General features: G+C 37.5%; 1 protein-coding gene across 3 annotated transcripts; it reads right to left on the minus strand.

Annotated features, from left to right (window-relative positions):
* Positions 1-6,743: 6,743 nt before the first annotated feature.
* On the minus strand, positions 6,744-21,030 carry iffo1b (intermediate filament family orphan 1b). Of its 3 annotated transcripts, none has more exons than XM_065261378.2 (9): positions 19,549-21,030; positions 15,160-15,220; positions 13,014-13,109; positions 11,088-11,228; positions 10,431-10,618; positions 10,212-10,332; positions 9,327-9,416; positions 7,145-7,275; positions 6,744-7,065 (listed from the first exon to the last, which is right to left on the minus strand). In XM_065261378.2, the coding sequence occupies exons 1-9, from the start codon at positions 20,550-20,552 to the stop codon at positions 6,984-6,986; spliced, it is 1,914 nt and encodes a 637-aa protein (XP_065117450.1). In that variant the 5' UTR covers positions 20,553-21,030; the 3' UTR covers positions 6,744-6,983. The 3 variants fall into 3 exon arrangements, with proteins under 3 accessions (XP_065117450.1, XP_065117449.1, XP_065117451.1); XM_065261377.2 differs by having other exon boundaries at positions 13,008-13,109; XM_065261379.2 differs by lacking the exon at positions 9,327-9,416 and having other exon boundaries at positions 13,008-13,109.
* Positions 21,031-23,470: the final 2,440 nt, after the last annotated feature.

Here is a 23,470-nt window from a genome sequence, read left to right on the forward strand (position 1 = left end):
CCACTGATTGAACCTTGAAAATTATAGATAGACATTAATAAAAAAAACTCTTGACACATCCGCTGAGACCCAAAACTACAGAGGCACATGTGTACATTTAAAGAGACCCCTTAGATGTATTTAAATCCACTTAAACATATTTTTTTTAGGTGGACAATTTCTGTGAAAATGAAAGAAAGATGCTATGACTCTGACAACATTTAAGGCGATTCTTACAAAATCTACTGAGCACCACGAGTCTCAGGTGAGATCCTCAAATGGTGTGACTGTCTTGTCAGGGTACAGGACTTGCATAGCCAGCGTTTGAGCATACAATATTCTCTCTGGATTACAAAGCATTCATACACTCACAGAAAAAAGGTACTAAAGTGGTCACTGGGACGGGACCCTTTGAAAAAGTACACATTAAGGGTGCATCTTACGGTACATATTTATTTATTCCCAACACGATTGTAGTATCTATGGCGAGAACATACAAGTTACTCAACACAAGTTATCTCTAATTACTAGTACCCGGAGTAAACCCATACTGACACAGGGAGAACATGCAAACTCCAAACAGAAAGACCTCCGGATCTACCCGGGAACCTTCTTGTTGTGAGGCAACAGTGCTACCCACTGGAACCTGCTGGGTTTTAACTTAGCGTTGGGTAAAAAAGGGACGAGCACAGCCGTTGGGTTAAATTAACCCTGAAAATGTTTATATATTCGACTCAACAATGATAAAACAACTCTGCATTTTGGGTTGAATTACAATCCAATCCCTTTTTGACCCAACACTGTGTTGAAAATAACCCAGCATTTTTTTCATGGGTACCATCCCAATGTTGTTTTTTAACCTTTTTTCTGAAAGTGTACTGTTATTGCAAAAAGCACTTACAGTATCACATTTTTTCCATCTTTAGTTATGATTCTGGTAAAGATCTTGTGTGGTATTTACTTATTGTTTGTAGCCAGTTTTCCAAAGCCTTTAAACGAAAGAGCATGGAAAATCTAGTCAATGAGTCATTTTCCTGACCGTGTAGTGTTGTCCTTATCGTACAAGACCAGATTTGGGCATTACAATGCAAATTGCACTTCTAAAGACTTTTAACGTATGGTTATACAGCGACAAACAAGAAGTAAATTGCTGTAGAAAAACTCTTAATCTGTGCGTTCCAGACATATACACATGCATACATGAGTCTTACATACACAGTTCAGCTTAATGCTTGAAAACAATAAAAGATTATTTCAATGACAACAGATTTTCAATAGATGGACGATGGCTCAGATGTTTACAGTGCTTCTTATGAAAGCAAATTCATTCTCTTTATAACATTCGATTCACAAAAACCTTTCTAGAAATTGAAATGTTAATATTGTCATTAATACCTAAACAGCCTAATGCTTATGGGATCAATTTCTCGCCTGATGTATTGAGGTCATGGATCATAAATGCTCACCTGAGATTTAATAAGTACTACTTTAGTTGTCCATACTAAAACAGTTGTTTTTAAATTTTACACACTAAAATCATTAGGGCACCAATTGGTTTTTAAGGAAAACACCTTTTTTTGATAGAAATATTCAATGAAGCCAAATGAATCTGCAGTGGTTGGAGGGAAAACCCTAAAGCAGACATACAACATTGATATCGGTCAATATGCAAATGACAGAATACGATAAAGAGAAAAATAACCTGAGGGTGGTTCATAACATTGATAAAGCTCCGTCTGGTTCATCTTAGCAAGTGATACGAACTGTACATACATGTATTAAAGCTTTCACTCTTTGCTTTGTTTTTCTACAGCGGAAATGTACAAGCTGGATGTACAGCACCATGTTTTCAAAAGCATGAGGTTTTTCATTTTTACTGTGTGAAGTATCTTTTCTGAAAGCTTAACAGTATTTCACATTTGGCACTCGATAGGTCTCTGTCTCTTTTTGCTTTTATTCCTGAAGTCACGCCGTGGCTCACACTTTTTGACTACAGATATGAATGACCATCAAAGCCAACATGATGTCGGTTTGCCAGTTTCCTCTTAAACGATTAGACTTGGTGGGCGTTTGGTTAGAATTAACCGATTATAGACTGCTTATTATAAATCTTGTGAGTTTCTCAACAATTCACTCTGATCTCAAGGAGATCAACATCCCACGGCAAATCAAAGCCATGATTTCTAGAAATCGCTTGTACAAATTAGGTGTGAGGAAATGAAAGTAATGCAATAATGTTTGGGTAAAAAGGGTACCCTGACTATAATACAACGGGATTGGCTTTATGAATGTAAAAAACGGTATGTCATAGTTTTAATATACATTGAAATAATTGTTTTACTCTGAGGCCGTCATTTCGTTGTTTACATCACAATACATGATCTCAAATGGTTGCAATCAAAACCCGGCAGTTCTAACGCTACAGCGAGGTAAACATCGCAAACAAGTCTGCCAGTCAATAGACTATAAAATGATGTGAAACAGACGATGAGAGTTATAGCAAAAGTATGGTCCACTTTTTACGTACACGAGGGCCGAGGACAGTGCGCGTGACACAATTTTTGTCATCATAAAAGTGCGCACGTACTGTACGTGCACCGCCAAACCCTGCGCATGCGCCTACAGGAGAATGTAGTATGTAGTCCAGGAGATGCATTGCATTTTGTCATATTGCGCATGCGTCGGACATCTGTGTATACGTACAAATAAATATACTTTGCAAGGCTGTGCGTTCGACCGTGCACGTACATTCGCGTACACGTAAAAAAACAGACTATCCTCCAGACTTTATAAATGCAAAGAGACAGTAGGTGGCGCTATGTGGCTTGACACCTGCAGGTCATTAAAAATACAAAAACATCAGCGTCTTCTATTCAGCCCTTTCATATCAAGGAGGATTAGGGCCAAGCTAAAATAAAAATAAAAACATTTCGAGATTAAAGTCACTAAAATACAAGAATAAAGCCGTTATTTAACGAGAATAAAGTTGTTATTTAACGAGAATAAAGTCGTTTTTAACGAGAATAAAGTCAATATATAGCAAGTACAAAGTCGAACATTCTCAAGCATAAAGTACAACAAGAATTTTCGATTTTAATCTCAGAAAGCTTCCTCCTTGGTAGTAGTAGCCATTTACTGCATTAAGACAGTGATATAAATACATTAAATTCACTACACACTATAATATATTATTTAATAAGCATGTAAGGTCAAACAGAAAAGCCCAGACTGTGCTTGTTTTCATCGAAACGCCCTTTAGTGTTTTGTGTTGTTATTCTGGGATCTTCTGCTTGCCTGTACACAGAATGTTTTTATTAATAAAATGTTTGCTTTATTTGGTGTTTTAATATTTCTCTGTAAATGCATTAAGCTACTCAATGTTTTTTTTTAGGGTTTTATAAAGAGTCTACACTTAACGTAAAGCTTTCATATTGTTGCTTTCATGAGAACACGCCTAAAGTGAAAAGTAGCCGTCTTGTAAGTTGCATTTTATAACGGCCGAACCAAAGTGCAACAGAGACAAAGATACCAAGATGTCATATAAACAATTCTTTATTTTAATATTAAAAACACACAGTATAATATAAAACAGGCAATCCGTTAAATAACGACTTTATTCTCATCAAATAACGACTTTATCCTTGTCAGATAACGACTTTATTCTCGTCAAATAACGACTTTATCCTCGTCAAATAACGACTTTATCCTCGTCAGATAACCACTTTATCCTCGTCAGATAACGACTTTATCCTCGTCAGATAACCACTTTATCCTCGTCAGATAACGACTTTATCCTCGTCAGATAACGACTTTATCCTCGTCAGATAACGACTTTATCCTCGTCAGATAACGACTTTATCCTCGTCAGATAACGACTTTATCCTCGTCAAATAACGACTTTATCCTCGTCAAATAACGACTTTATCCTCGTCAAATAACGACTTTATCCTCGTCAAATAACGACTGTATTCTCGTCAAATAACGACTGTATCCTCGTCAAATAACGACTGTATCCTCGTCAAATAACGACTGTATTCTCGTCAAATAACGACTTTATCCTCGTCAAATAACGACTGTATTCTCGTCAAATAACGACTGTATTCTCGTCAAATAACGACTTTATCCTCGTCAAATAACGACTTTATCCTCGTCAAATAACGACTTTATCCTTGTCAAATAACGACTGTATTCTCGTCAAATAACGACTGTATTCTCGTCAAATAACGACTGTATTCTCGTCAAATAACGACTGTATTCTCGTCAAATAACGACTGTATTCTCTTCAAATAACGACTTTATCCTCGTCAAATAACGACTTTATCCTCGTCAAATAACGACTTTATCCTCGTCAAATAACGACTTTATCCTCGTCAAATAACGACTTTATCCTCGTCAAATAACGACTTTATCCTCGTCAAATAACGACTTTATCCTCGTCAAATAACGACTGTATTCTCGTCAAATAACGACTTTATCCTCGTCAAATAACGACTTTATCCTCGTCAAATAACGACTGTATTCTCGTCAAATAACGACTGTATTCTCGTCAAATAACGACTGTATCCTCGTCAAATAACGACTGTATTCTCGTCAAATAACGACTTTATCCTCGTCAAATAACGACTATATTCTCGTCAAATAACGACTGTATTCTCGTCAAATAACGACTTTATCCTCGTCAAATAACGACTTTATCCTCGTCAAATAACGACTGTATTCTTGTCAAATAACGACTGTATTCTCGTCAAATAACGACTGTATTCTCGTCAAATAACGACTGTATTCTCGTCAAATAACGACTGTATTCTCTTCAAATAACGACTTTATCCTTTTCAAATAACGACTTTATCCTCGTCAAATAACGACTTTATCCTCGTCAAATAACGACTTTATCCTCGTCAAATAACGACTTTATCCTCGTCAAATAACGACTTTATCCTCGTCAAATAACGACTTTATCCTCGTCAAATAACGACTTTATCCTCGTCAAATAACGACTGTATTCTCGTCAAATAACGACTTTATCCTCGTCAAATAACGACTTTATCCTCGTCAAATAACGACTTTATCCTCGTCAAATAACGACTTTATCCTCGTCAAATAACGACTTTATCCTCGTCAAATAACGACTTTATTCCCAAAATTATATTTATTCTGACTTTATTCTCGTTAAATAACGACTTTATTCTTGTTAAATAATGACTTTCTCAAAAATATATTTATTCTGACTTTATTCTCATTAAATAACGACTTAATTCTTGTTAAATAACAAACTTTATTCTTAAAATTATATTTATTCTGACTTTATTCTCGTTAAAAACGACTTTATTCTCGCATTTAAATTACTTTAATCTCGAGATGTTTTTTTTTATTTCAGCTTGGCCCTAATACTCCTTGGTACTTTCGATATGAACCGGTAAGTAACATAAATGATGAACAATACAAAAAACATAAAAATGAATAAAGACGTTTGGATAGGTAAGAAGGTGGGACTGGGGAGTAAAACATTCTCACATGAGAGAACTATAGTAGATACAATAGTTTTTACTATAGTAAACTGTAGTAATATTCAGAATGCACTATGCGCGAAACATAATGGTGGCCTCCATAGATTAAAATGAATATTAAATGTTGTAATTTTTTTAAACAATAAAAATATTTTATATGTTTCTATCAATGGGTTTTAGTAGTATAGGCAAATTTAAAGTATTGAAGCATACAAGTCTTCATAGTCGAAGTACCCTTTAATTACCTTACAGTACTGCACTGATAAAGTCAATAAATTGATAAATTTACTCAAGAGTATCTGGGGTAAAAGAAGACTGACCACCATTCATAGCAAATCTATGAGAAGGCGAAACCTCAAACTCAATTATTTCCATTTGATCAAAGCCAAACTCAGAACGAGATTAAGAAAATGCATTTGTCTATAACATGACAATATACATATATCATAAAAGTAAATAAATATAGTGTTGTGGTTCCTTATAGCATTGCACCAGCTACACCACTATCATGAGGTTGATTCACAGGCAATGCCCAAACTAAAAAATACTGCTAACTGCATCACATGGAAATGTAAATCATCTACACTAACTCACAGTATTATCACCTGACAACCCATATGTCAATATTATTATGTTGCCAGGTCCCTCCTAAATTCAAAGTCTAATACAAATGCACAGTTTAACTCAGAGACGAACAAAAACTGTGAGAAAGGTGAAAAGGAAATAACAAAGGCTGACATAGTTAACGCTTATCATTTACATCGGGCCATAACATCCTCAAACCCCATTTGTCTGAACAATCACTCATGTTTTCCACTCTCATGAGAGGATGTTATGCATTACTCTATGAGACTCCAAAGCAGCCTGGCATCAGCACGAATACGTCAAATGTCATATATTTCATGTGAATTTGAGGTTTGACTTGCAGGAAGACAGTTACATCCACCCTTTACCTGCATTAACAGCCAAGTATTTACAACAGGTCCGACAGGAAGTGCAACACCTACCGTCCCGCAGCGACATGAAATGCACACGTACATGCAGCAACCATAAGTTAGCAAATGTCCCCTAACTGCTCGAAGTCTCCAGGAAACAGAAACTTTATGAGAACCTTTTTTCGATTGATCAGACATATGAAAACAAAAGTGACTGCGTTCGCCGCTGACAATACGGTGACTCAGACAATAGGAGGACGAGACGGAAAACATGAATGACACCCGTTAGCGGACAGACTCGCCAAAATCAGATGAAAACAGACAATCTGGTGAGGGACTCATTCAACGGTCTTTAAAATGGCATGGTGTACGTAAAGTATGTAGGCGTGAAAACAGCAGTGCTTTTCTGCACAACCCGCAGGGGAAAATGTCACACGGAGTTTGATGTTTTCCTCTGGGTGTTGAGCACACATGGTGTAATTCCATTTACCGCCACTAGAGGCAGCGATCAGCAAAGACATCTGGTTAATTTTGACACTTCTCATCTTGCATTTCATCACCATTATCTTCCTCCCTCCTCAGATTTATCCCTCTCGGCATCTCCGTTCACATCAGCGCCTCCTCCGGGTACAGGTGAAGCAGATCTATTGCCAGAAGAAGTAATTATAAAAATGACTTCTTGTACAATATATATGAACTGTGACACAGATCGTGTATGCGTACTTGTCTCCACTCTGGGTTATGAGTCTCCTGCACGTCTCCATCTGTACGTCCAGGCCTCTTTTCATACTGCACATCTCCATGTATTCATGCAGGTGACGATTCATGTCAGACTTTGCTGTGGCCAACTCCAACTACAGAGAAATACACCGCATCACATCTTTAAAAAACAATCCTTACACTATGTATACTTCAAATTAAGATGTGTTTATCCAATGTGAATTACAATGAGTGAGACTTAGAAAACCCATTAAAGAGATAGTTCACCCAAAAATGAAAATTCTGTCATTATTTTCTCGCACTTATGTTGTTACAAACCTGCATAAACGTCTTTGTTTTGCTAAACACAAAGGAAGATATTTGTAATAAAGCAGGAAACAGAAGCACCACTGACTTCCATAGTAGGAAAAAATACTACAATTGAAGTCAATGGTGCTCAAAATCAAATTTGTATTCAGCAAAACAAAGAAATGTATTCAGCTTTGTTATGATTACACAATTTTCATTTTTGGGTGAACTGTCCCTTTAAGCGGGACATAGCATGAAAATCTGACTTTTTTCATGTTTAAGTGCTATAATTGGGTCCCCAGTGCTTCTATCGACCTAGAAAATGTGAAAAAGATCAACCCAGTAACTTAGTTTTGGTAAACCATTCTCTGCAAGCATGTGAAAAATAGGTCACTGAAATTTGGCTCCCCTTGTGATGTCAGTAGGGGATAATACCGCCCCTTAATCTGCACTATCCAACCACAACACTGCCAATTAAATGCAGAGTTCAGCTCATTTGCATTTAAAATGACGTACACAAAACACACATCTCTGCTCACACCTCCAAAGTGGCAATTTTAACACACTGTAATATATTATTTAAGGTACTTTGAGCTAAAACTTCACATACGTACTCTGGGGACATCAAAGATTTATTTGACATCTTAAAAAAGTTTTGTGAAATAAAGTTCTTCTGCATTACATAGGGGGTGTGTGGGGCAAAAACTAACACGGGGTTCATTGTAACACGAACTGTTTACTTTGTTGGACAAGGTTGAGCGATTTGTTTTTTTCCGGTATTTTTTCACGCTGCCAAAAGACGATCTCCCGCAAATTATTAGAAATGTTTCATGTTTTTCCAGAGAGTTATTGATGAACGAGTGTTTTGGTGGCATGTAAGTAAATTTTTTCATCATATTTTTCGGTTTCTAAGTTGGGTGTGTGCTATGTCATCTTAATCAGTGTCTTGTTGACTAAAACATAGCATCGTTTTGAAATATGTCTGCAGCTCTTAGCAACTTTTTTGGTGGGCTTGAAAATATTTTGACCCGGCAGCGTTAATTGTAATGCTTTGTTACAACAAACCCCTCAGCACTTACAATATAAAAACCGCTAATGTTAGCATAATTTTTGCCGTTGTTTTAAATAGGCTACACACAAATGATTGCTGGCTGGCAACAAAATAAATGTGCCTGTCTTATCGCAAATCGTGTGTCAAATTTATTTTTGTTCATATCTTTAATATTGATTGAATAAAGTCACGTTAAAGATTGAAATCATAATGAAATGAATGGATAAAATCAGACTTTGATGCTCATTATTTTAGAATATTTGATTTTGAAACTGTAGTATTACAGACTGGGTCACATATAAATGCTGCTTTTCCTCACATATTTAGACATTTGTCTCCATTTATAATTGAACTATTGTTAGAAAAGGGCTGGATGAATGAATACAGTGTGGATACCTGTCTATTATAGACAGATATATAAACAATATCCACTTCAAGTATATAGACAAAATAGTATTGAAATATTTGCCTGCAAACTTAATTTTTAGCAAGTGTTACAACTAACCCCCTGCCTGTTACAATGAACCCCACCTATGGGGGAAGTTGTAATGTTTGCACTTCTGTCACGTTTGGTGTAATTGTCCAAGAATAGTAACTAAAGTACTAGAAACAAACTTCAAATGTTCATTTGTAGCAGAGATGTGTGTGTTGCTTGTGTAAAAATATAATTAATCAAACTTAAATATTTTTTGGATGATTGAGCCAAAAACAAAAAGCGTTAGGTTGTGCCCTGCTCTCCCCTACTAACAGAGTTATTGACAGTGTGTTAAGTCAGATGTAAATAAATAAAGCACAAATTTGACCATTTCCTAAGAAAAAAAACTCAAAGATGTTCGATTGTCTCACCTCTATCTGGTCTATAGTCTCCTGATACTCTTTCTCCCTGGACTTGAACAGACACTCGGTGTCATTTATCACCTTTTCTAAACACTCGTCCTGCTCAGTGAGAGAGAGAGAGAGAGAGAGAGAGAGAGAGAGACCATGCACCCATTATCGCATGAACCATAAGCTCTGAGCATCAGATCAGATTTAACCAGAGGCAAAATAAAATACTGGATAAATGACCCTGCTGATGGAAATGGTTCAACACATTGAATCCTTTGAGCTTTCTATGAAACACAACACACTTCCATCAAACATTGCATTAGCTAATGTCAGGGATGCTTAGTATCCAACGGCCCTATAGCAAACTACACTACAGCAAAACAAACTACAGTACGGTACCCATGCATGTACCAGTTTGTGCCGTACGAGTGTTTGCATGCAAAAACATAGAAATGAGAGCGAGGAGAGTGCTTGAGGAATAAAGAAAGATGGAAAAATGCTAAAATTAAACGGTGAAAGGAAAACAATGCAACAGATATGACTAATGCCATTATGAATGAGTACAAAGTGTGTTTAAGAGATGAATGAAGAAAAACAGACATTGCTTTAAATGATAAAAGAAAGAGAAAGCTTTCAGATACACAACAGTAAAGTGGCATTTATTTTACACATGAAGATGTTATCCTATCATAATTCATAACAGCACCTACAGTAAATGTTTCAGAAGAAAGGTAGCAAAAACACCATGTTTAATTATACTGGTTATTTAAAAGATTGAAAGAGGAAGTTAAGCTGTAATACCAATGAAAGAACACTAAATCAACCACATATAAACCACAAGTACATCAACTGAGATTAATGAAACCACAAGACATGGCAATGACCCAAAATCCACTCAAAACTTACTTCACCCTGGCTGGTGTCTGCCGTTAAAGTGCATCGTGGGAAATCCTCCCACAGAAGCAGCGTCTCCTCAGTCTCCTCCCATGCTAGAGAGTCACAATCATCCTCAAACTCACACTCACGCCTGGCAAAAACAAAGACACCCCGATCAAGTCATTATATCAATTACAAATCACCTATAAATGCAGTATAACATATTGGCCTGCGTGTTAAATCGCTCACAGTTGGGTTAACATTCTGTGCATCTCTTCATTGATCTGAAAGGTCGAAGGAGTGCACACTTCATCCTCTTTCACACCACCTCCATCACTCTCAGAAGTGCTGACCGGCTCATCTGTCTCGCTGCCATTGGCGGCCTGAGAGCCTTGCTTACGCGCACGAGAGGTGATGGCATTTTGGGGGCTGGGAACCTGAGAGAAAGAGGCACGCATTTAAATAATTATATATTTTACTCTTTGTTTTTGAATGTAATGTATATTTAATGTACAGTTTGGCAGCATAGACATAATTATTGAATTTGTACTGGCAGCTACTAGTAACCATTTATTAAACAATATTGAATAAATGTTTCATTTTTAGGTGAATTTATTGACCAACATATTAATAAACTTGAAATGCAAGCAAACGTGTATGCAATTGATCCCTGGTCTACCCGTAATGCAATGCAATGCAAACCAGCTATCTGCATCTAAGATACTACAGCATCAGCAGTAAAGCACTGCAGCTGTACGAGAAAGGGAGGATGCTGGGATAACCACAACCACATTAAGCACATCAGTGGTAAAGTGTTGCATTAGCAGGGCAGAGGTCATGGGTTCGAACCTAGGGAAGCATGGATGATTATAAATGTAAATTACTGTGATAATAAATGTAGACTACCTTAAAGATTTTGATGGGATCTTCACAGTTTCTTTGCTGGGCGACATCACACAGGCGAGCTGTGATGTCGATGCGTCTGCAGATATCCATGTCCACCTTCATGGCCTTCTCTTGAATCTTACTGTCCAACTCAGACAGGTTCTGTAAGCATGCAGATTAACTTAAGTGGGTGTCATTGAAAGCAAAAGTTATTTCATTACTTGTTATTTAAGAAGTTAATTCCTATGAAGCGCTAATAACAGTTTTAGTGCAAATGTGAAACCGAAACCACGGCGGTATTTCCATTTTAACACACGAGACAAACTATGATGTGTCATCTTTGGACATACGGCTCATGCAGAACTCATTTGCAAAAACAAACTATTCTGACTATCTTTCATTTCTGGGAAGTGTATCTGATATTATTTCAGATATATTTAAAGGATTCAGATAAACAAAGCGTGAAGTTTGTGAGTGTGAAGTGGGGGGAAAATGGTAAGTGTGAAGACTCATAGCACAAAGCTTGAATATTCAGAAAGAAAATATGATGACTGAAGTCTGTGTTGAGAAATGATAGTGCAGCACAAAACCTTCATGAGATAGTGTTTGCAATTTGTTGAGGTAAACTCTACAAGATGTAGGCAATGGAGTCCTGATGACTCAGTTGTTTGTGATTGAGCAGCCTGTTTGTCTAATAACGTATTTACAGTACTGTAATATTTGTAATACAGTGAAAATTATGTTCATGACCCCTTTATGTTCATTTTAAAGCTTGAAGCTCACATAATACAGGCTGTTTCTGCTTATCTCATGTTAATCTTGAGTACCTATAGAGTAGTATTACATAGTAGTTCTCCTGGAGGCGTACCGCGGGTGGAACGAGTCACGAGCAATCAACACAGACAAAACATTATCCCACTATCTCTGGATAGCTTATGATTCACTACATTTTCGTGTCGTTTACATTATATGCATTTACGTGCCGATTGCCAACAATACACCAATATTTGATGCACTTTTACTTAAGGCCTGCGACTGATGACCCTGTTGGTACTGCCATTTTCAAGAAAATCTACTGTTTAACACACATGCACAGCTACGCTGCTACCCCGGATAAACAAACTTGTTTATTCTTGTTTCCTGGGTTCATTGGGAAGCTGAACAAACTTATATTTCCTTCACAAACAACAACACACTTCTCTGGTGATGTTGATTTCGTGTCAGCTCTTGGTTGGTGTCAAACCTGCCGCACAAGCCCTGAAAAGTGAAGTTAAAACGTCTCAATCGCTCCCCAGTGACTGGTCCCAGTCATAAACCCCGCCTCCCCAATGTTATTCAATGGGACTTGAGACCAACTAAACAATTTAATTACACTTCAATTATCTTTTTACTGTCATTTACTGTAGTTTTTATCACGCTGATGTAAATTCAAGTGTTTGTTTTTAAAATAAGTTTGTTTTTGGTTAGTTATTTAATGCTATAAAAACGGTGGTGTCATGTCGTGATTGACAGCTGTGATACGTGTGCATTCTGCGAGAGCGAGGGCGGAGCCTTGTTTTCGCGGCTTTACTTCGTGCTCACTACTGCGCAGGACTGATCCCGAAAATGCTACTGCGCAGACTCAAGAGCCAAGATTTCAGACACTGGCGGCTTTACTTTTCACCAATGGAAGAGAGCGAATGGGCGTCGTCCATCTTTTTTTACAGTCTATGGTTGGTGTGTACGTGCGCTATTTCTTTTAAAGTGGATTCGTCACAGAAATACTCCCGTCACACATCCAATTTAGCAAATAAATAAGGTTCTATACTTAAAGGAGGGTTACCAAATAACATACTTTTTATTTTTGGGTAAACTGTCCCTTTAAGGAGCTGTATTGTGTGTATTGGTTGTGTCTTTAATGGAGTGCTGCAGTGCTAGTAGTCTTGAGTGCTTTCGACTTACACTTACATTGCTCATGAGTCCTTTAAAGAGCACCAGTTCAGCTTTCAGCTGTTGTACTTTGAGGTCCAACTCATCCTGGCAAACTTCACTCTCCTGTAGGTCCTACATAAACACAAAGAGGCATATCCAACATCAGCCTTATAAACGAATTTAACAATTTAAAGGCACAGTATGTACTGTCATTTTTGCCGCTAGAGGTCGCAAAGCAATAAAAAGGTCTAGCTTGATTACGCTGTGATGGAGCGTGGAATGATGGGAGTTGTAGTATTCACCTCAACTGCGAATGGGAATTGATCAAACATGACAAAAAAATCATGTTCATGGATGAAGTAATGAAATAAAGTAAGCCAAGAGAGAGTCTTGATAATAACAACAGCAATGTTGTGCTAGACCAGGGTTTCCTAAACTGGGGTTCGAGGAATTGCAGGGGATTTGTGAGTTGATAAAAAATAATCACAATGTTAACACTAAATAATAAAATATAAATAAATAATAAAAAATATAAATAAAACACTAACAAAATATATATTTTAATTGTTTAATCTGCAGGTCATGTGATCATTACACAACTCTACAATATCAGAAATGACCCCAAAACTTGTACAAAATAGACAGATAGGTGTCATGTACTAATAAATAAAAAACCTAATGAAGATACAATAACAGTTAATAATGACAATAACTGTAAAATACTACTAATACAAATAAATTGATCTAAAATAAAAAATAAAGTTAAACAAGCAAATGTGCAATTAAATTACTGAAATATTTACTTAAAATCTCAGGGGGTACTTTAAGTAAATAATATAGGTCAAGGGGTTTTTACTAGACGGTACATCTACTACTAAAACATGCGCCGATGCACAGATCGATCAACATATGACATGGATGTACACTGGTTAATTAAATCTGGTTGGATTCAAACCCATTTGGAAACATTTGGTATGATGTAAGTACACATCTAACCAAAACACATTACACAGTGCTAGAGATGGATATTCCTATGGGAAAATCTTAGATAATTAAATTTCCTTAACAGACAAACACAATGTAAAATTTTAATAGTTCAAAATCATCAAGTTGTTGTGCCTACTGTCTGGAAAATCACAAAGTAATCAACAATGGAAAAATACACACAGTTAAAACCTAATCTGCTGATATACAGTATGTATTATTTTAAATATAGATAGATCATTATATATATGCAAGGAATAATTGACAACCGGCCATTGAATTATTCGAAAATAATGCAGGTGGTAATGCGGCACAACATGATGCAGAATTACACAGTGGGTGTGCATTATGTAAGGGATAATCCACGGCTGGCCATGCATTAAAGGGTTTTAATGCACGACGTAGAGGCGAAGAACCACCCGACGCGTAGCGGAGTCTCTGCGAAGTGCATTAAAACCCTTTAATGCATGGCTAGCCGTGGATTATCCCGCTTATACCTTGGTTATTTGCCAAGTTAAAGCTGTAATTAATGTTTACAGTGTAATTTTTTTAACAGACGGGTAAAAATGACAGTCTTTTTAAGTTAAGGCTCGCACTCCATCCGCTTTAAATAAAGTAGTGCTGAAATAAAACCTGCGCACTTTAAAGAGAGATGCACTTATGTCTCGCTTGCTCGCTCTCTCTGCAAGTGTAACTGTGTTACTATGGTTACCAATGTTTATAGTAGCAGATTATTTCTAACTGTAATTAAACTGACTGGAACTACCTGTGCATTAAACAGTTTTAATGCACACCTTCCAGCCAATCAGAATCAAGTATTTAAACAGACCATGGTATAATTTCGAATAATTCAAAGGACCGGAGTCAATTATTTTTCTTATACCACGGTTACTACAGACATTGCTCAGGTACCTATTTTAAGACATTTGAAAGATTAGGTGTGCGGTTTACAGAAAAATTATCAAAAACCATGGCACAATTCTCAACCAATTAGAATAAAGCATTCAACAGCCCAGATAGACAGACCGATAGAGTTAACCAATTGAACCTTATTGTAAAGTGTCAACACTTCATCTGTTTACACATATTTATTCTACGACTTTAACATTATTCTAAGACAAGAAGCCAAATGTGGTAGTCACAACTGCCATCTATAAAGAACACATTGCTGAACGTGGATTTAAAAAGGGTCACTCACCTCTTGTAGCTCACTGACTCTTTGCTCCATTTCCATTCTTATGGTGTATTCCTCCTCCCATCTGAGAGCACAAAACCAAAACAGACATTCAGAACCAACAACACACTGGAACTAAATGTTATTGTTTTAAATGACTGGGTCATACTCATAGGGGCAGTTTCCCGGACAGGGTTTAGATTAATCCAGGACTTGGACTTAGTTATATTATGACATTTAAGTAGTTTTAACAAACATACCTTACGAAAAACAAGACTGGTATGCATCTTGAGACAAAACAATGACACTGATGTTCACTATATGCACATGAACTTGAATGACATCCCATTCTCAAACCATATGGTGTAATATGGAGTTGGCCCACCCTTTGCAGCTATAACAGCTTCAGCTCTTCAAAGTCTTGGGAGACTTTCTGTAGGTTTAGGTTTAGTGTGTTTATGGGAATTTTTGCCATTCTTCTAAAAGCACATTTGTAAGGTCAGACACTGATGTTGGACCCTGAGAAGCCTTGCTCGTAGTCTTCGCTATAATTTCTCCCAAAGATGTTCTATTGGGTTGAGGTCAGGAAAGGACCATCTCCAAACTGTTCCCACTAAGTTGGGAGCACAAAATTGTCCAAAATGTCTTGGTATGATGAAGCATTAAGAGTTCCTTTCACTAACTGGAAGTGATTGGAACACCTGAATTCAATGATTTGGAAGGGTGTACAAAAACTTTTGTCAATATAGTGTATGTTAAGATATGTCAGTGAAAGATGTTTTTAAATTACCGTAACATCTTGATATTTATAAAATAGCTTGTGGTTTTTAAATCCCAAAAGCTAAAACCTGAAAATTAAAACTAATAAAGCAAATACTATTTATGTAAAAAAAAAGAATTAAATAAAATGATAGTTTTAATGTCCATATTAAAGCTGCAACATGGGACTTGTAGATGGATCATATTATCATACATTATCAGTTGTGTATAAAGACCTTACATAATGAACTGTATTGTTTTTTTATTACCTTAGAATGAGCCATTTTTATCTACATACACTGCGGGTCCACTTACATGCAAGTCGCCATCATGTTTCTACAGTAGCCTTAAACAGACAAACTGCTTTAGAGAGCGTATTTCATCCCTACGTTGTCTTAGACGATGACATGTTTGCCCTGTGACCGCTCTCGTAGCTTTTCACGTTCCAAAATTGAGGCTAGTTGCAATTTCGCAATCTCACTTTTAGAAGCTGCTAAAAACCCACACTGGACCTTTAAAGCTGCAATGCGTAACTTTTGCCTTTCTATCGCCATTTCTGTTTAAAACATAAGATTGCAGTTATTTGCAGAACTCAAAGTTCAAAACGTTCAAGTTACAATTGGTGTGAAATCCGAACTGTACTAGCAAATTATAAATCATTATAGTAAGCTTACTGTTGCGAATTAGGGTAAGCAGACAAACACTGATTTTTATGTTTTTTTTTTAACTAAAACATTTACGGAATGCAGCTTTAATTTCCATTTGTTCTGGATTGTGACTCAAACTTAAACACCTCTGTGTTTAAATGATAAAGCATTGTTTAAAAGTGCCATATAATGTAAAACTGTATTTACCTAGGCATAGATGAATAATAAGAGCTCTGTACATGGTAATGAGATAAAGTGAGCCTCAAATGTAAACCTTGTGCATGCAAAATACAGCTGGAAAGCAGGTCACACCAAATGTGACATTACAGTTGAGATGTACGCCCCCAACATTAAATTACACTTTAAATTAAGCACAATGTTGTTAGAATGCTAAAAAAAAGTTATGACTGCTGAGTTAGCGCTATATGCTAGTTAATGCTATTTGCTAACATTTCGATGAAGTTTTACTATTGACATTACAGAAAAAACACAAACTTAGCACTCAGAAACGTCCATTTCCAATCTCAGAATAATTGATTACTCCTCAAAATCTGTATCATCATCTGATACAGGCTCAAACATAAGGTCTGTTTACACACACACAGAGCTACTGAAAGGTGCTGCTCTGTTAAACAGCCAACCAGAGCAGAGCTCAACATTATTATGCATGACCCTTTCAAAAATAAGGTAATAATAAACCATTTCATTTTGGAGACAAATCCTAGGGTCGTAAATGGACATGTAATACCATCTCTGGATCATTTTTGCACTTAAAGGCGGCATGCATGATCTCTGAAAGCCAATATTGATATTTGAAATCACATAAACAAACACGCCCTTACACCAAAATATTCCCTTCTTTTGATAGACCCACCCCACACATACACAACTCAGGTTAGTAGACATGCCCCTTACTGCTGATTGGCTACAAGTGTGTTTTGGTACTCGGCCCGATTCCCATTTCCAAAGTGTTTTTCAAAAAGCATGCACCCCGCCTTTAATAAAGTCACATACCTTCTATGTATATCAGAGAACAACTTAACATATTGTACCAATGCATTCTTTGGCACCTTTAATGTAATGCTGTAAAATGTCTTTAATTGTATAGTTGTGCTCATGCATTGTATGAATGACGTGACAGACTGTGATTGGCCCATATGGGGTTGTTTTCTATTCATTGGTTAATTGTGTATTCAAAGGTCCTGCTTTAAAAGTGTGTATATGCTTGATGAAGGTCAGTGGACCGAAACATAAATATTCTAGCAAGTTTTGCGTGCGGGATTTCATTTTTATATTTCATCCCTGACACAGTTGTGTTTGCCTCTTTTCCTATATGCACCTATCCATCACCTTTTCAGGTGTGCTGAGGTTTTTATCAAAATGTGCCATTTGCCAATAAGCATCTAGATGAAGAGACTATTCTGTTGTATCTGTCTATAGAATATCTGCACGTGAGAGACACATCGGCACCAAAGTAGTATTGTTGTTATTGAGTATGTTAGCAAAAACATAAGTGCATAGCCTCCTTTCAGTCCTTTTAAATGATCCATCAGTCTGGGCTAATTTACTGTGTGTCTGTTCAACAGCAATATGTTCCAGCGCAGTAGTATAGTGCAATGAGGTGGAACTGAACGACTCCTGTGCTTACGTAAGAGCTGCTTGACATTCACAGCATTGCAGCAGCACTTATTAAACATCTTAACTGGACTGCAAGGTTAAGTGTAAGGCCATGCATTACAGACAACCAAAGAGGTAAACATACAATTACTGAGGGAAGTGACATATAATGAAAGTGTGAAGAGGGAAGGGGAGTAAAATAGCGCAAGAGAGAGAGAGGAAGAAAGAGAGAAAGGTTGTTTCTCTGCGGAGTCCGTGTGTATGTACTGCAATGCAGATGCATCATAGATCATTGCTGCTTGAAGTCATGGCTGAGAGAGAGACTCGTGGTTTTAAATGAGACTTAACACAAATGCCATCTATCTATCTATGTATATCTATATCTATCTGAGTCAACAAACAGTAATGAGCTGACAGTCTGTTCAGCCCTAAATAAAGCTGTTACCCATGACTGACTGCAGCAGGAATGTGCCGCTTTGGGTGCTGCAGGTCTGGACATTGACTTTGATGGCTTGTCATCATAGATAAAATACCTTTCCTTTGAATAACACGACCTGGATTACTAAAAGCATTTGGTATATGATATATAATATAGACCGGTATGATGCAGGGGTGTGTGAGAAAGTTAAATTCTTACTTTAAAGTGATTCAGTGGCCCATTGATTTCCACTCATCCTGAACTTCACTATATCACTTTTATAGGTGACAAACCGAAGGAGAGGCGATTGTCAAGTATGCTAGTCCATCTTCGAAATGTGACCTCTGCAGTGAATAGTGAACCTGCTGGTTGTGACTCTCTAACCATTAGGGCACGACTCTTACATTAGGTTAACTATCAAAAGTGATTCTTCATTCAGTAATCTGAGATTTTTTTAAAGCCTTGGGAAATAAAGATACAGTTACTTTACTTGACGTCTTTGACAGTGAGCAGATGATTTAATACACACGCTACTTTTATTCGCACAAAAGTTACATGTCGAAACGTGTACCCTCTCCAGAGATTTAAGACACAAAATGGTACTGAACAGACAATTCATACAACCTGCAACTTTTTGATTATTGATTCAATGAAGCAAGATGTTGTTGAGTGTTGAACATACAATACAAGACTGCATCATTGTTGTTTTATGACAAAACCACAGCTGGTGATTATAAGTAAGTGTAAGATTTCCCTCAGCACCAGGATGACGGACAGCGCATTGGAAAATGCAGAAAAGTTTGGCTTTATGCTCCCAAGATTCAACAACAAAGACTTTTTGCATCATAATGTCTGATCATATGCAAATGTATTAGAAAGACACCCCTACCCCATCTTTGCCCAATATGCCTGTCATTGGGGACATAAACTGAACAAACATTCACAAATATATGCATCCATATTTATATTTACCTTCGTTTGTACTCATCTCTCTCCCTTTTGATTTTCGCCAGGACATTGTAAAGCGCTCTGATCTCTGGGGTGATGGTGTCTATTTGGACACCCACTCCGTCCGGGTGTACCCATGACACTCCGGGACTGGTGACTCGAGTCTCTGACCCGCTTCCCAATTTCCGGGTGTGGTTGTAGGACCAGATAGTGCCCGGGAGGAACCGAGGGGGAGGATTGGGACACGTCCCGGTGCCAATACTGCTCACGCGTGGGCTGTTATTGGAGTTGTTGGTGTTGGCTGAAGCGGCTTCGGTGGTGGGTGTGCAGGCACTAACCATGATGGTTGGGTTTTTATTTGATTTTGGGTCAGAAGAGCCAAAGCTCCCATCATCAACTTTACTGGGCTCAAGTTTGAGAACAGTTGTGAGAGAAGGCATACATAAAGAAGTAGGTCGTTTGGCAGAGTTATTTGTGTTTTGGATAGATAGAGACCCAGGCCGGACCCCGATAGGCCCAATAAACCCAGTCTGGACACCGACGTCTTTGGTCCTTCCATCCTCAACGCATGCACTCGTTTTATTGCTGTCCAAGGCCTGCTGTAGCTGTAGCTCCAATGTCTTATTGCGTCTCTCCAGTTCATGCACTTTAGCCAGAAAGCATCGGAAACGCAGGTTTAGAGTCTTTAGTACGCTTATGTTGGAGCCCAGGTCGTTTCTCAGTGCCATGGCTGTAGGAGGAGGAGGAGGAGGAGGAGGTTGAGACCAGTACAGGGAGGAATTGAAATGCAGGTAAGGCAACCCAGTGTGGGATGCTAGGTCAAATGCGCTTTGGGAGACGCTACCAGGTCCCAGACCGAATCCGGGATGATCTCCGAGGAAATAAGAGGATGGGTCAGCAGCCTCGGGCAGTAAACCCGAGGGTGAATCTGGATGTCCGGGTACTTCTGGTGAATGAAGCAGTTGATGCTGATGGAGGGGAGAATTCATACTACGGTAGGGAAAACTGAAGCGCTGCAGATCGGGCATGAACACCAGCTCTGACTTCCCAAACAGTTAACGGCTTGGTTTGGCTAATAAACGGCTTATAAAATTAGCGATAGTTACCACACCGAAGACACGGCAATATCCACATTTAACACCTCAAGAGTTAAGAGTATTAATGATGAATGCTGAGTAAGGTTGAAAACTAGACGCTTACGGTGATGAAAGAGACTCACTGCAGTAAAGGACAAGAGTGCAAAACGGTACCGAATGCGTTACATAAGCATGCAAACCCTGTTTTAAAAAAGTTAATTAGACTGTAATGACTAATGTGAACGAAATAAAGCTGAAATATGTCCAAACGCACGTCTCGTGGCCGCTCCGTCTGGAAAAGCAAATACACTTGCACGAGTCTCTGCAGGGATTCAGTTCGCAGACTACCGTAATATCTGCAGTACGCTATCGCGTGACTGACTTCATGCGCCGCTGCACAGATAGGTCGAAGTATGACATCAGAGTACCGCGAGAGCTGTGTTTTTAAATCGCACTCGCGGTACTATGATGTCACAGATCACGCCCGCCGACAGGGGGGGACAAACGGGTCTGTTGTGCCGGGCCCAGGGTGGGGTGGGGCCCAGAGGGGGGCCCAGAACTGGAACCTATGGAATAATTGATAAATAATAAAGAAAATATTTGATTCATTTGATTTGAAGTTCAGTACGCTCAAAATGTCCGGTCAGACTCAGCACAAGTCCGGTGCTCAGAAAAGAAAAGAAAAGAAGAAAATATAGGCCTTATAGAGGAAAATAGAATTCCTAATTATCCCCGTTAGGAATCTGTGACCGCAGATATAGTCACTGCATCGCGTGTGTTTAGAAGTCTGTGCTGTTTGCTGTGAGGTTTTTATGAGAGAAAGCACAAACTATTTAATATTTAATATGTAAAACTTGAATTTGAAATAAAACTTACCGCGGAGAAGATAATGAATTCGCTATCGTCTCTATTGCTAAGTGATGCGAAAATTATTTATTATTTCAAATCCGTTTACAAGATAAATATACATTGTGTTGTTAAACAGATGAAATTATCTTGATATAGGCTACATTCATTATGAGAAGCCTTTTCTTTTTAATGTTACACTGTAGACAGTAATATATGTAATTTATATTAAACTCTATGGTTGTGACAGCACATTGTCCATTATCTGTTGGTTCATGTTGGTCCAGTTTAATTCAGGGTAATCCTTTAATAAAATGTCATTATAAAATATTTTATTGTTTTGTAATATTCACAGCGCACATTCTCTCAGATCGTTTTAAAACATTTTTAATTATTCTGCAAAATTCCGCATAAATTCTGCAAAAGAAATCCGCAGAAATAGAAAAAATAACTCCTTACACAGATTCCTTACACAGCTGTACTACTCTTGCAGCAATTAAAGCAGTTCAGATTTGTTTTAAATGGCAAAATAGTTATATTTCTTTTTTTATTTACATTTTAGAGTATTTTTGTTTGTTCCAACAAGCGGTTCGCAGCCGACAGCAAGTTGACGACATGTTTGATGAATTGAACTCTCAAATCAACACTTCACTTGCCTATAATAACAACTATATAAAATATATATTTTCAGCATATCACAGTGTTAGTTTAAACGTTTATTATCTACACACACTATTTTTAAAAAGCGTAGGCAGGTTGCTCTGCTGCTCGCAGCTGCAACGGGTGCAGAAATAAAAAAATGAAAAGGGCTATAGCTACAAAACGAAACGAAATAAACATGAAACGAATAAACATGCAACCTGCCTTATCTTACAACTTCGCTATGCATATATATATATATTATAGATTATGTCTTGGATGCTGTTTGCATAGATTATGCGCAGTATCCAAGGTTTTAATCAAGTCCTCCATTAATATTTTTTCCCGGTGAGCTGAAGCCCTGCTGTTAAATACGCAACAGCTGCATTGTAAATGTGTGGCTGGCTGTGCTTATAGCGGACTCGTGCTATAGGTTAAAAGTCTTATTACGTTTGTTTTGCAATCATCGTCTGTCAAAATGTTATTTTAATTAAATTGAAAAATATAAAAAGATGGAGAAGCCTATAAGCCCGAGGTCCGCCCGCGTATCAGCTGTGACGTTAAAATTGGCCGAAACCCGACCTGAGGGGTGTAAAAAGGTCGGGTCGGGCTTGGGCTGAAATGCAGAGCTCTACCCTCAGTCGCATTCATTGAGAAAAATCTAATGCATGCTCATCATGAAAGCTCTTTACAAAATAATATCCCTCTGGGCTTTTGGTTCAAAGGCGTGCATGTTTGGAGAAATATTGATTGAGTTTATATGTTTACTTCAAATTTCTAAAGAGAGGAGTAATATTTATTCAATATTTAGTCCAAACACAGCATAATATTAGCTGAAGTTGTTTTACTGATATTTCCAATAGTCTGTTCATAATTCATACGTGATTATGATATTTTGTTTCAGTATACAGCGTCAGTACACTGAAACAAAATGATTCATTGAATTTAATCCGTTTTTTTTTTAGGTAAGTGGTTGCAATCAATTTATTTAAGCTACATTTAAACAAAAGTTTTACATTTTATTTTACTTTACTAATCTTTTTGTTTAAATGTAGCTTAAATAAATTGATTGCAACCACTTACCTTAAAAAATGTATTAAATTCAATGAATATTTTTTTTCAGTGTACTACATTTAAAGGTGCAGTGTGTACATTTTAGAAGCATCTAGTGGTGAGGTTGCAAATTGCAACCAACGGCTCAATCCACTGCTCACCCCTCGCTTTTGAAACGCATAGATAAGCTACGGTAAAACATGTCATCGTCAGAGACAACTTAGTAAAAAAAGTTTGTCCGTTAAACGTTTCTGTAGAAACATGGCAGCACAAAATGGCGACCTCCACGTAAGGGGACCCTCTGTGTATGTAGATAAAAACGTCTCATTCTA

The sequence above is a fragment of the Paramisgurnus dabryanus genome, chromosome 13 (assembly GCF_030506205.2).
Source record: "Paramisgurnus dabryanus chromosome 13, PD_genome_1.1, whole genome shotgun sequence".
Classification (NCBI taxonomy): Eukaryota; Metazoa; Chordata; class Actinopteri; order Cypriniformes; family Cobitidae; genus Paramisgurnus; species Paramisgurnus dabryanus.